At 44.8% G+C, this 14,840-nt stretch overlaps 1 protein-coding gene across 10 annotated transcripts in view; it reads right to left on the bottom strand.

Moving 5' to 3' along the window:
* The window catches only part of MAMLD1 (mastermind like domain containing 1), a 131,416-nt gene that overhangs the window by 41,654 nt on the left and 74,922 nt on the right, over positions 1 to 14,840 (bottom strand). For all 10 annotated transcript variants that reach the window (XM_053374394.1, XM_053374393.1, XM_053374396.1 and 7 more), the window contains one exon: positions 11,386 to 13,005. In XM_053374394.1, the coding sequence (XP_053230369.1) occupies positions 11,386 to 13,005 (1,620 nt within the window). The remainder of the gene's footprint in view (positions 1 to 11,385; positions 13,006 to 14,840) is intronic.

Raw genomic sequence — 14,840 nt, forward strand, 5'->3', positions numbered from 1 at the left:
CAGACAGGAGAGAGAGAGAGAGAGAGAGAGAGAGAGAGAGAGAGAGAGAGATTTAGTTCACTTCACTAAGAAAGTTTTCTGAGGGGAATGGAATCTTCTAACGCCGTTTTTAAAAAAATGAAACAGAAAACAAGAACGCAAGAATGAAAAAACAAAACTCCTGTAATTTCCCTGGCCTCTCTTTCCTACTGAATTCACATGAAAGCAGAATCACTTAGCATTTTATTCTCTTCTGGAGTTTTCAGGATTTCGTTTTTGAACCAAATAGTTATGCTACTAGAAAGTGGTGAGATAACATACATTAAAACAGCCAAATTCTGACATTATACCGAATAATGCTTTACTTACCAACAGTTAAAACATTCAGTCCAGTAGTCTTCAACCTTTTCAGGTCTTGGACCTGCCTTTAAACCAACCATGCACTGAGGAGACCTTTTATTACTTTTTTTTTTAAAGCACACATTTCCATGGTAGTAGCACTGCTGTATGGAAGTGAGAGCTGCGGAAGAATTGATGCTTTTGAATTCTGGTGCTGGAGGAGACTCTTGAGAGTCCCATGGACTGCAAGAAGATCAAACCTATCCATTCGGAAGGAAATCAGCCCTGAGAGCTCACTGGAAGGACAGATCGTGAAGCTGAGGCTCCAATACTTTGGCCACCTCATGAGAAGAGAAGACTCCCTGGAAAAGACCCTGATGTTGGGAAAGATGGAGGGCACAAGGAGAAGGGGATGACAGAGGATGAGATGGTTGGATGGTGTTCTTGAAGCTACCAGCATGAGTTTGATCAAACTGTGGGAGGCAGTGGAAGACAGGAGTGCCTGGCGTGCTCTGGTCCATGGGGTCACGAAGAGTCGGACATGACTAAACGACTAAACAACAACAAAGCACTGCTGTTGTGACTAACCTTAGATCAGGCCATCAACTGGTAGTGCGTCCAGTTGAAGACAAGTCATCTAAACCAGGGCTGACTGCATAATCAGGCTGTGAACCCATTGTAGGACTGGTTTGCAAACTACAGTTTGTGTTCACAGTCATATGGTGCACTCATATGGAGCATTGTTGTGAGCTGCCCTGAATGAAAATTTGTTATGGAGTAGCCATTCATAAGTGAATAAATGAGGGGGGGGCGGAAACTGTTTTGTTGTATGCTTGGGACTTTAACCAGGATTAGCAGCAACGGTAATGATAGAGTTTATTATTTAGAGATATTCCCCATGGTGTTTAGAAGTCAGTAATTTGAAGAGTTGTCCTAAGGTCACGTGATGCAAAGGCGTTAAATTGGCAGCACAAGTTTTGTCTTAGAAGCTCTTAAGACTCAAGTTGTTTCATGCCATTCCTCTAAGTTTGCTTTTTGAACCAGAATCATTACAGCAACCAACCAGGGTTAGCGCTAACCTTGCCTTCTGGTCTTCTGCTCCTCCACCGAGCCGTTCTGCTGCTCGCAACATGCTTTCCCACCCTCTCACTATCTCCGAACTTGAGTGACAATGTAGAAAGCCGTTTTGGCTTTCAGACGTCTTTGCGCCTGGACCGAGGAGTAAGATGCACCAGTGTGCTCTGAACTGGAGCGCTCTTTAAAGAAAAATAATTTTAAAAGAAAGCACATGTAATAAAATATTGGGAAGGAGGCCATTATATAGCTTCCTGGAAACTGTTATTCAAATGGGTGCATCTTGTTCTATTAAAAGGGAAAGGAAAAAATGGAGGCGGGGGACACACACCCACAGCACCAGTGCATCTAGCTCTACACCCAAACTCCTTGCAAAAGTTAATTTTTGGACAAGACATCAATGAGAACCACCTAAGCTTCACACCTTCATCTGTCACACAGGGATCCATTGCCATTATCCACTGACCTTTGCCTCCCCAAACTGCCACTACTGGGCTACCTAATGAGCATTTTGCCCTGAAGGGTTGCGGGGGTTTCCAGCAAACTTCCCCCAGGCCTTCTGTCTTGTCTTTGCTGCTTTATTACTCATTTCGATCAATGCTTATTGTTTTACAATATCTGTGTAAGCTGCCCTGTGAGGTTTACATACATGAAATGCATTATAACAATTTCTTAAACAAATAATGAATTGCTAATTTGTTTTTATTCGGCATTCAGTTACAGCTCCCTTCCCCTCACAGCTTCTGAATTCGCATGGGATTTAACCATTTTACAAATCTGCATTCCGACATGGAACAAGGAACAGCTATTCCCCCAGTGCAGGGTGCCTTTTCTGGTCATGAAGACACTTGCTAAAACTCATTATGAAGCCTGCCTCTTCTGGGGGAATGGGGTATAGCCTTTTGCCCAGAGAAAGCCCATCCCTGAACACACAATGAATATATTCTTTGAATGCCCAATTAAAAACCACAGTTATAAAGACAACTCAAGTTGTTAGCTGAGGGGCTGGACAAGTAATTTAAAAACCTGCCCAATGAAGTAATGTGAAGAAGAACATCTGGCCAGTCAGAGTTTGGCAGAGAAGCCCATACCCTCCAACATTCCTCAGATGAAAACAAGGGATATTGAGCAGCTCAATGCCAGAGCGGACTGTACCACTGCACAGCACTTTTTTTCTTTAAAAAAAATGTTTAGGGGTACTCTCATTTTGACTCAAGAAATTCACCCATTTTATAGTTCAAATACAGTAAATGGACAAAAGTACAAAGATTTGCAAAATGTTTAGGGGTACCCCTGCGTACTCCCAGAAAAAAAGCACTGCCATTGCAGAGCAAGTTTCCGGACAGGGAGCAGGGCTGGAAGGAAGAGGAGAGGGTAAATCTAGGGCAGGGTTTAATGCTTTTAAAGAGGTAGGCATGCACTCAGGGGGGCTTGGTTCTGACAGTGGGGTTTGCCTGTGTTTTGAACAAGGGAATCAAGAACTGGGACTAGTGCAGTCAAGTATTTCCACTCAAGGGAATTTCATATGCAAATACAGTAAGTTTCCTGCAAGGAATATGTTTGCAGTTGCATCTTCACTCAAAGGTATCAAATACCTTTGACTGAAAACACTGGATGATTTCAGTCAGATGGGTGGCATATAAAATAATAATAATAATAATAATAATAATAATTAGTAATAGTAATAATAACCCTTTCTGTTAAATGTACATTTTATGGGGCAAATGTGACACAGCTTAGGGGCTTCAACCTGACCCTCTCTTAGAAGAGACCTCTCCCCATCCCAAACTGGAGTCAATACTCTACTACTTCGGTTTACACTGCGGTGGAAGGTGGCAAATACCAAGCATCTCCACCCCCATCATTCAGCCTGGACACTGAGGTCCAGCGCTGAGGGCCTTCTGGCGCCATTGGCAGAGGAAGAGTAGTGCGGGGGGAGCACACTGCCCCCAGCAGTGTGATCCTGGTGGGGTGCCATCGTGTCTGCCCCCCTCCCCCCGCATAATCATTTTGCAGTTAGGAAAAAAAGAAAGGAAAAGATTGTGCAAGAAAGGAGGCTTGCATTTCTGTCTGTCCCCTAAAAACCACCCACCCAGTCCAAGAGGTGTTAAAAACCATGTGTATACCCACATGTCTAAGACTCCTCTGAACTGCTCCTCTTTTTGCTTTCAAGGCAACCAGAAAAAACCCTGGCTTATAAAACTTTTAAAAATAGGAATCTACATTGGATTCTGATTTCTGCCATTCACACTGCATCTAGCTATTGCTTTTGCAGAATATGTTTCATGGATACCTCATGAAGGGCCCCTTTTGAAATCTGGCAAAAAGTGAACAGATGGATGGGGCATAAGCCCTCTGCAACAGTTTCAGCTGCAGAAACTGAGTAGAAATTACCATTCAAGACAACATTTCCACATCTGTGGACAGGGCATACTCTTGGATCAGACTTACTGCTTCCTATCATTCCAATTCATCACCAACATCTTTTATTTGTGGACTCAAAAGGCACTTAATTAGCTGAAGAGCTTTCTGCCTTCCTTCAAAAGCTTCCCACCCCCCTTCCAAGGCTAATCTTCAACCATTGTGCTATCACTACTAGGAGGCTTTGAAATCAAATATAGGTTTCTCCCTTCCTCTGTGATGTTAAAGGGAGCGGGGGAGAGAAACATTTCTAGAGAGAAAAAAACCAAACCCACAGAATGAGCAACAAAGGGCAAGTACCCACTTTGGTGTTGATGGATCAGAAATGAGCCAAATTAAGATTGCGTGTTCTCACCCATCATGCAGAAATCCACCACTCGCCCTCCCACCCCAGTTTTACTGCTGCGGCTGTGTCTTAAGGGCCACTTCTCTCATTTCACAACAGCAAACCCAAGTTTGCTTTCTTTGGTATAAACTTTTTTTAAAAAATGTAATGTGTGAAATAGATCCGTCACAGAATACATTTTCCCAAAGGATTTTATCTAACCAAGTGTTACACATCGACTGAATAGGATCCTAGATTCCTGTCTGACCAGTGTTCATGGATCAAGAATGGCTACACCAGAAATGAGCTACGCTTGCAGTGCTCCAGGTGCAAGTGGCTTCCAATTCCCATCAGTCAAAGCCAACATGGCCAATGATCAGGGATGATGACAATTGTAGTCTAACAGCATCTGAAGGACCCCCTACCCCAATGCTATGAAGTGCAAAGTATTTGTAGAGTGAACTACTGTACTGATTTCCTCCCACACAAACCCTGTTTCTTTTGAACATCATTTCACTCAAATGGCTGCATTAACACAGAATATATCCTCCAGGGCTCAGCTTTCCACTATCGTGATGCAAACCTTCAGTGGCCAAATCAATACCTGTCAATGCGTAACAATAAAGACACTGAGCATCAGATGAGAAAAGATTAGGCATTATCAGATCTACCAATTGTCCAGGCAATCTGGGGTTTTATGAACTGTCTGGCTGGGCTACAGAAAATCAGAGATCCAAGATAAGGGTGTTAAGAACAAAACAAAACAAAAAAGCACATATAGCCTCAAGAAGGTTACTCTTTGGAATGCAAACTCATCCCTCTAAAATGTGCTTTAAAAGCCACAAAAAGCAAGCAAGGAAGGAAGTATGAAAACACACACACAAAAAAGAGAGCAGCTGCTCCTTCCTCCACCTTCTTGGGCCTGCTACAAATGTCCCGTTTTATGCATATTGTTCTTTTCCCCCCTACTGGCTACTAGCCACATTCTTTCCCCCACAAGACTTCACTTCCTGCTTCAAGGAGGAGCAAGGAGAGAAGAAGGGAGGATAGGAGTAAACCAGTCTAAGCCATATTTGCAAAATGCATGTGCAGAAGAGAACCGGGTCAGCTATGAAAAAGCAACACCACAACACTTCAGGGCTCCTGCAGAACTGGCAAACAGGAAAGTGCATCAACGGTTAATCCCAAACATGTAGAAGTGGCCTCCTGCCTCACCAAATGACCTCTCTTTACCAGATCCTAACTCTAGCTCTGCTTTTTATTAGGGGATCTAAAAATTGCCACTTGTCTAGTAGTATGCTCTAGCCCAGGCATGTCCAACAGGTAGATTGCGATCTACTGGTAGATTGTGGGGGTCCCAGGTAGATCGCGGCATGAAGTTTAGTAATCGCCTTTAGCCAACCCTCCCCTAAAAAAAGCTCAACAACAACTGGCAGTGAAAATGGGTAGATCACAGCTGGTCTTTTTATACTGTGAGTAGATCACAGTCTCTTGGGAGTTGGACGTGCCTGCTCTAGCCAATGTGGCAAAGTAGTGACAAGGATGAAAGAGACTCAAGTCCGCACTTGGCTCACCTTCAGCCAGTCAATGGCTGGTTCACAAGTCACATTTAACCACAGCTATATTTAATTGAATGGGATGCGGGTGGTGCTGTGGGTTAAACCACAGAGCCTAGGACTTGCTGATCAGAAGGTCGGCAGTTCGAATCCCCACAACGGGATGAGCTCCCATTGCTCTGTCCCAGCTCCTGCCAACCTAGCAGTTTGAAAGCACATCAAAGTGCAAGTAGATAAATAGGTACTGCTCCAGCGGGAAGGTAAATGGCGTTTCCGTGTGCTGCTCTGGTTCGCTAGAAGCAGCTTAGTCATGCTGGCCACATGACCCGGAAGCTGTATGCTGGCTCCCTCAGCCAATATAGCGAGATGAGTGCCACAACCCCAGAGTTGGTCACGACTGGACCTAATGGTCAGGGGTCCCTTTACCTTTACTTATATTTAATTGTGGTTTGAACAAGGGCAGGTTATCCATGTAAGTAATGACAAAGTTTTATTCACTTCCTCAAGCACGAGAAACCAAAGGGTAGTAACAGAAAGTTTTATTGCCTTTCATTGAGAGAGAGTGCACCAGACAGATTTATGGTGTCTCCAGGATATTTGTTTTAGATGCAAGTAAATAAGCACCATACTTTGGGAAGTGAGCTGCATAAGAGTGCATCAGATTTCCCAAAGGAAGGCGCTTCACCTCCATGCAAGCTGTACCACTGGGTCATCACTACTTCCACAACTCTCTTTCTAGCCTTCTTACCCTCTGCAAATATAAATTTGCAACCCACATCATCCTTGACCATTGGCTCTACTGGTTGGGGCTGATGGGGACTGTAGTCCAACAACATCTGAAGGGCCACAGCCTCAGCATCCCCTGCAATCACTCTTTTATATGTTCCGAAAATGTGAGTAGAATCAACACAAAGAGGAGGAAGGAAACTGAAACTGGGTCTATGGACCCCAACCTCCATATATCAATGGGTTCTTTGGTCACAAAGCCTGCATTCTACACACTTTCAGAAGGTCTGAAAAGAGGACTATATTGCATAGATCAGTACTAACACTTCCTCAGAGTGTCTCCATTGTGACAAAAGGTTGTGCTGTTGAAGTACCACTGTACCAAACTAGTTTCCACTGTTCCTTCATGTCATGGACTAACTGGATGCAGAGGAGTGGTGGGAGGAACCAGCTGGGGAACCCCCAAGGGAACCTCCAGGAGAAGGTGGCTCAGAGCCAGGGGACTGGTGGTAGGAAGATCATGAGTGGCCAGAGGGAGAAGAAGGAAAAGACTGGGAGGAGGTGGTGTTGGAAGCTGAAGAGGCAACAGGGCTTGGTGAGCAGGAAGAGGCTGGGGAAGAGAGTGGTTCAGACTCAGAGGCAGGAGAGGAGGGGGGCCAGGTGGCAGAGTGGAAGCAGGCAGCTGAAGAAGCCAAGGAGCCTCCCCCTCCTGCTGTGACCAGCTTCTCTCCCCCCTGGACTCCCAGAACACAGAGAGAAATGAAGAAGGTGGTGCAATGAGAGACCAGGTAAAGGAGCCTTAGGCTGCTGGGGAAGTAGGAACCTTAGAGAGCAGTCGGAAGGCCTTTGGTCTTTGCAAGTGCCTCATTGGGGCAAGACCTACTGGGAAATGTTGCTGTGATTGCTAGCCCTGCACTGCTTTGGTTTCTTTGAATAAAGAGTTAACTTCAGTGACACCTTGTGAGTTATTGCTGACTTGCTCCTGACTCCTGCCTTGACAATTCAACAGGGAGAGGTGGTTAAACAGGGCCACTGCAATGGCTCTGATGAATGACCAGCTCAACTGGGCCTTCCTTCCCTTGGCTGTTGCCTGACAGCTGCCATTCAATCAAGCTGCAGGCAAGGGAGATATGGGAGTGGGCCATGCCATCAGCTTAAGAGACCAGCTCCATTTGCTTCCTCCTCTGCCTGAACTGTCTCCTTTCCAGATGGGGATTATAAGAACTACTATTTAACTTTAAGAACAGATGCTCCAGTTTGCTCCCCCCCCCCCTCATTTCCCTTCCTATCCCCTTTTCCTGTTGTGGTTTTTAGACTGTAAGCTTGTGGGCAGAACCAACTTGTTTTTATTGATCATATGTAAGCTACTCTGGAAGCTTTTTGGCTAAGGAGTGTGGTTAAAAATGCTTTAAATAAATATGTTGTGTAAAAAAGGATGGCAAACTCCCCATTCGTCTCCTTCAAGGAGGATCAGACTCAGTCAAGTCAACTGAAATCCCCCACAGCTTTCCCACTTTTGTTTTCTGGAGAAGCAGTGAGTGAACTCACATTACGAAAGTGGGCCAAGCCACGGACATGAAGTGTGTGTACTCCTTTAGTAGGTTTGGAAGACTAGGAAAGCAAAAGTCAATGATGACCCAGTACTATTTATTTTCTAGAATAAATGGTGCCAGAACTCACAATGAATGCCTCCCTTGTTCTCTTATAATGGCAACGGTGCCCACCTTAGAGGTGCCGGAACTGAGTTCTGGAGAGTTCCACCTGAAAAAGCCCTGTGGTGACCCAGCTATGAAGGTACAATCTAAAACCTAAAGAAACTCTCATCTTGCTCTCAAATGACAAATGAACTGAATTTAATTACTGCATCAGTGTTTCGTTTTAAAAAAATATTTACTTGAGATACCATGTTTCTTAGATCAAACCAGGTAGAAAGATCATTCCTAGTTTTGAGAACAGGCCCCCTCAAACAGCATTGTGAGAATCAAGACTCTTAGGCAGAGTGTGTGTTTGTGTTTCACAATCAGGTCACAAGCCCTGAACACAGTTGCACCAAGGGTCATTCATCTTAACAAAACTCTGTTTAAAAATCCACACCATTGACTTGTGATTAATTAGTTGATTATTCCATCCTATTAATCAATTGATGCTTTTACCCTTAGCCCATGAGAAACAGACACACTGCAACATGAAAGAGAACTTTTTGAGCAATACCAGAATTGTGATAATCCATTTATGTCTCCACGGGCTGTTCCAAGGTTTGCACTCAGAATCCACGTTTTGTGATAAAAGCCATTAAGCTCTTAAAAATAAATGCCCTGATCCTCCACTCACTTGTTATTCAGAGGCAGCTTAACAAGCTATATAAAATCTAGAGCAGAGCTGTCGTTTAGTACATAATTAATGTTATAAGTCTTTCCTAGTAAAACCAGTCAGGCGTCATGAGCTTACCTAACCGATTTGAAAATGTGAAATTGTCTTTGCTCATGTTTATTGTCACAATAGACTTGGATTCTTATAGCTCATCAGCACAGAAGATTCCTGCATTCCCAGTTTGGTAGTTTCAAGAACAAACTTAAACAGGGGGAAATAGTCCAGGAGAAATAAAGACCCATGGAGAAGAGGGTGTTTTTTAAAAATAAAAAAATAATTAAATCACTGTAGCAGGCATGAGTACAACTGCAACTCAAGTGCTCCAGAAGCTGCTACAGTCCCCCTGTCCCGTTCCTCAGCTGATCTGGGCAGATAGACAAACTACAATGGGAAGAAATTGACCTGAAGGTTGAAGAGGGCCGTTTCCCTTCCCATTGTGGGATGTTGCTGGCCACCTTAGGGAAACTCAAGGTCCAAAACTGCTTGGGTGTCAAACCTGGCGCTTTGCTACCCCTGACTTCTTCTCTATGGACAAATTTCAGTCCATACCTCTCAAGAAGAAGATCAGGAGATCATAGCCAGTTGAGCAAAGGTGACCCCCTATGGGTTACAGAAGCACTTTTGAGCATGTTCAAGAAACTACCTGTGTTGGAGAACCTCTTCTCATGTGCCTGAGACAGACAGAAAATGATACATTCCAAGCACTCTTAAACAGGTAGAGTACTTTAAAAAATAATAATAATAATTTTTACTTGCAGGTGGGATTTTGCCTGCCGTTCCTGTTTGGTTGGCCTAATGCTACCTGTCTGTTGGGCAGTGGGTTCTACAGCTTTGCTGGCATGTGCCAAATTTGGAAATGTATGAGAAATTATGCTTAATGTAAATTGCTTTGTTCCCAAACAGAATACAGGGCTTTCGCCATTTTTTCTGTCTCAAAAGCCTCACGGCAGATACCACCAGCTACTCTGCAATAATTCTTTGCAATCAACCAGTCACCAGAGAGCTCCTTGTAAGATAACTCCCAAGAAGCTAACCTGCCTGTGGCAATCCTTTTGTTTTATTGCTCTGTGTGCAACCAGATCCCTTGCAGAACAGGCAGATAAGGTTATTTGCTCCCCCCCCCCAAAGGTCATTCTGGAAGAATGGCTGCATCAAGTATTTCAAGTCCTACTTGCTCCTATTCAAAACATCATCTGCAGGGCTCATTTGGCTTCACAACACCATGAAGCTCTTATAAGGAACATAAAATTGAAACTTGGCTTCAACCATAGCAGAACTCACAGCATATCACAACCATATACAAGTTATGGGATCCAATGCTGAATTGTTTTCCAGGGTCCAACATCTTCTTTTGTCTTAAAAAAAGCCCTCCGACATAACCACATCTGGATAGAAGTCTAGCAGCACAAGGCTCTGCCTGTTCGTTTGTTTGCTTGCTTGCTTTAAAAAAAATTATGTTTCACCACCCTCCAGGGACTCAGGACTGTTGCTTCAGGACCCCCCTTTTGTTCTTTTTTTTTGAAAAGTAGAGCCTGGCTGCTTGCAGGACAAAGTTGTCTCCAAGACACAGCCAAAGCTGATGAATGCCTTCCCCGAGGAAGTCTGCCAAGTAAACACACGGCTTAGTTTTATGAAATTCATCTTCTAACGGGCTGGGTGCAGCTGGACAATTTTAGACCCTGGACTCTTTAGGCTCGAAGCATATGAATTGGGTAAATAATGCCGCTCTTGCCTTCCCACCACCCAGTCCCATGCTTTATATGTATTTCTACCTTGAATACGTGCAGCTTTGCATTTTAAACCAAATTAGATCATAGCACAGTCATGAATATGGGAATAAAATGGGTATGAGTCTGCTGCTGTGATGGCAAACACGTTCGAGGGAGAATGAGTGCCATTCTGCTGTAGAGAATTGTTGTGTTTAAGGTAACACATAATGCAATGGGCATCTGTCATCATGGACCCACCTGACCTCCACCCCAGCAATCCATATATTTAAAGAAAAATAAATGATGCTGTGATAAACAGCATGAATCCTCGTAGTCCTTTATATTTAGCCCTTTGTATTTTTAATTGTCCCCTCCCCACTCCCCACCTGGCCCGGTGCACCACCTTGAATAGAATCACAGAATTGTAGGGTGGGAAGACACCCCGATCCAACCCCCCCCCGCAATGCCGCCCCCCCTGCCATCCCTGGGTGGGCTTGGACCACCAACTTTCTGGTTAACAGCCGGATGCACTAACCTGGGTAGTTTAAATAAAATCAGATTTCATACATGTTAAGAAATTAACTTTAAAAAATAATAATAGAGAAATGGACAGCAGCATGGCCCCTGCTCCCCAAAAGACACCATCCATTTAAATGCACACAGAGAGAGAGAGAGCGAGAGAGAGAGACATACACCACCCCCAGTCACCCACCACATCCTGAGTCAGGGCATCCTTGCAGGGTAGATGCAGTCAGAAATGCACAGTTAGACAGCAGGCATCCACGTAACACGGGGTAGAAGCAAAGAACATACTAACAGGTCCGCCACCGGTAGCTAAGGGCATATGGTATAGGAGTGCAGAACAAAAAGCAGAAGACGTTTGTACCTGTCGAGGCCGCTGAACCGGAGCCTGGTGCATCATTTGTTGCTGCTGCTGCTGCTGCTGCTGTTGCTGCTGCTGCTGCTGCATGACTTGGCCTTGGCTGCTGTTAACTTGCTGGGACTGCTGAGAAGATTTTGGCGGTGGCGGTGGCACCGGCCCCGTTGCCTGCAGATAGTGCAGGAGCGTCTTCCTATGGGCTGTAGGGAAATTTATCTTCTGAGGAGCTGGAGCTGGGGGCTCAGAGCTGAAATGGGACAGCGGCTTGGTGTTACTGAAGGAGAACTGGTCTTGGCTGCCCAGGTCGCTTTCGTTCATCAAGCCCGACTGCATGTTGTTGGAGGGCTGCTGCATCATCATGCCCATACTTTTGGCCTGGGTTGCCGACATGGGTTTGTAGAGAGAGCCCTGCATGCTGGCTGAGCTGCTTGTAGAGGCGGCGCTTGGCATCATGGTGCCCTGAGGGCTAAAGGGCTGCTGGTGCAGAGCAGGGCTCGACAACTTCTCTGGCCTGTATGGTGGGGAGGGCCTGGTACTCTGTGGGCTTTTGATGCTGCTGCCGGATATGTTGGTCAGGATAGGATTTGGCGGGCTGAACGGCTGCTGGTTGAGAACTGGGCTAGAAAGCTTCTCGGAACCATAAGGAGGAGATGGACCGCCGGGCGGGTTGTTACCAGATGTTATGCTGGAGAGCAGGGAGTTCTGAGGACTCTGAATGCTGCTCCCTGGCACACTGCTAGAGCTCATGCCAGACACCATGACATTCTGAGGGCTGAATGGCTGCTGGTGAGGGGACGATCCTTGTTGATAAGGAGGAGAGAGGCCTTGTGACGACATAGCAGGCCAACTGGAAGTTTGAGGCTTAGCAGTTGGGCCTTGCTTGCTCGCAGCCAGTTGCTTTAGCTGCTGCGCATGCCAGTTGGTGCCAGGCATGCTGGGCATAGCTCCTTGGAGCATAGACTGAGCTTGGCTCTTGTTTGGTGCATTGTTTGAAGAAACTGGTGAACCAATGTTCTTGATTTGGTTCGGAACCAGGTAGCTTGCGCCAGCTGATGAAGGCCTCATTTGAGGAGACCCCTGCGATAAGTCTTTGTTGGGCACATGGCTGTCGAATTGCGGGGTCTGCGGAGAGGCCCTTGGAGTGCTGCTGACGGATTGCTGCGGGTGGCATGGGCCACCAAGGGGATCTTTCTCCAAGATGTTGTCAAGGTCCAACTCGTTGGGAGAAGGATCAGGCATTTTCGTTAGCTCCTCCAGCAGATCTTGCAGCTCCTGGTCCACAGCATGCATGTTTCCTGCTTTCTCATCAAAATGGCCGCCTAAGGGCCCCTTCTGTGCCACTTCATTGTTAGGTGGCACTTGAAATGGAGAACCTATACTGCTACCACTCATGTGGTTGTTTTCAAGCAGCATTCCATGCCCTGCCACTCCCATAGAGGATGCAGTGTGGCTGGTGGAGAATGGGGACTGCTGCATATCTGCGCACGAAACAGGGTTGGCCCCATGTCCCATGGAAAGAGTGACGTCGTCAAGACAGAGTCTCTTACTGTCGCTTGGAAAGCTGGCCTCAGGCATGGTGGTAGAGGTTGGAGAACCGTCATCGTCTAGCTTTCTCTTAATGGGTCCCTGCAACCGTAAGACAAAAACGTTTTTAATTACCTAACAGGGAATCTAAACCTGCAAAGGAAATATACCTGAAATATTCTAAAAATAAATAAATATCAGGACAGATCGATTCAGGATTACCCAAAACATCCAGGCATAAGGCAAAGTTCCATTTAAACGATTCCCTCCTCAAAACCACCTTCAATTAAGTCCTTGTTTAGCTCCCACCCTTCTTGATCTCCACTGCAAAAATGATCTAAGTATGCAGTTAGGTTTGGGTTTCCTATTGCTTCTCCATTATCCTGCCCCTTTCATTTTCACCCTCTCAGCTTCTAAGGACTGCTAGCTGATTGAGGGCAGAGGCCTATCTTTCTTTCTTATACTATAAAACTCTGTATATCTTATTTTTATAACACATATTCTTAGAAATGTTTAGCATTTTCTGTCACGCTGTCATAATTAAGAGAGAACTCAGATCATTCATATAGATATGTTTATATATGGTCACATTTTAAAGATCTGGGTTCTCCTTTAATTATGGCAGCATGCTTTATGTTCCCAGTGAACAAACCAACCACCCATTCTATAGAAATTAATTTTTTGTTCAAACAATAGCAGGTTTGAATGAAATCATGGACCAAAGCTGGCAACGCATAGCCAGCAAGGGATTTTAAGTCCATACTGAAGCAGCTCAACTATTTTACATTCCTTACAGGCAGAGCATTTGAAATAATCAGCATACTTTTTAAACCAGGGAAAACAAAACAGACTCAGCTATTTAAACAGACTATAATCTTTCAAGCTACCTAACCACAGATGTTTCCCGCCTGCTCAAAAACAGCAACTGACAGCTAAGGACTTAATTTATTTTAGCCATCCGCAGTCCATACCAGTCAACCTGTTGTTACTTGGGGGGTGGATTTTAAATATTATCTTAATTTATGAAACAAAAAATGTTAGCATAGCATAGATTTTATGAAAAGAAGGACCTCTGTAACAGAGCAATTTGGGAAACCAGAAACCAGCAAGAGAAAAAGTAACTCCCCCCCCCCACCGCCATAGGATCTCAATATTATTAAAGCAGAATACAGTGGTACCTCGGGTTACAAACACTTTGGGTTACAGACTCTGCTAACCCGGAAGTAGTACCTCGGGTTAAGAACTGTGCCCCAGGATGAGAACAGAAATCATGTGGTGGCAGCAGGAGGCCCCATTAGCTAAAGTGGTACCTCAGGTTAAGGACAGTTTCAGGTTAAGAACGGAACTCCAGAACGAATTAAGTTGGTAACCAGAGGTACCATTGTACAACGTTTCAATCAGGGCCACTTGAGATGGCTTGTCAATCTCGTCAAAATGCAATTATCTATGGCCCACCATGTTAATAAGCATGACCTAGGTGCCAACAGGATTAAATCATTTATTAATGCTGCTGCTTTAAGGGTATTAAAATTATGCTCTTATTTATCAAGAGGGAGATAGTGCCTTTGGAAATTATCTAAAGACTGGCCATCACTTTTATAAAAAGAAGAGACTGTACTCAACAATATTCCGGAAGGAGGCATGAAGGCTCATTCAGCAACATAATCTACGTAGCACTTCAAAATGCTTTGTAGTCTTTATTAAGATTACCTTCTAAAAAGTCTGGCTGTTGGTGGGGGGTGTTATGTTTTAATTTATTTGTTATACAAAATAAAAAGTGATCTTTTGCATTACACAGTGTAAATTTAACCTTACTCCACAAACCTTCAACCTAGTTGCACCTTAAGATTCCGCCTTAAGAAACATGGGCATAATCAAGGGGGCAGGGGGGCAGCTGCCCCCCCCAAATCAAGTAAAAGTCAGTGCCTGCTTTTGTT

Source organism: Podarcis raffonei, chromosome Z, assembly GCF_027172205.1.
Source record: "Podarcis raffonei isolate rPodRaf1 chromosome Z, rPodRaf1.pri, whole genome shotgun sequence".
NCBI lineage: Eukaryota > Metazoa > Chordata > Lepidosauria > Squamata > Lacertidae > Podarcis > Podarcis raffonei.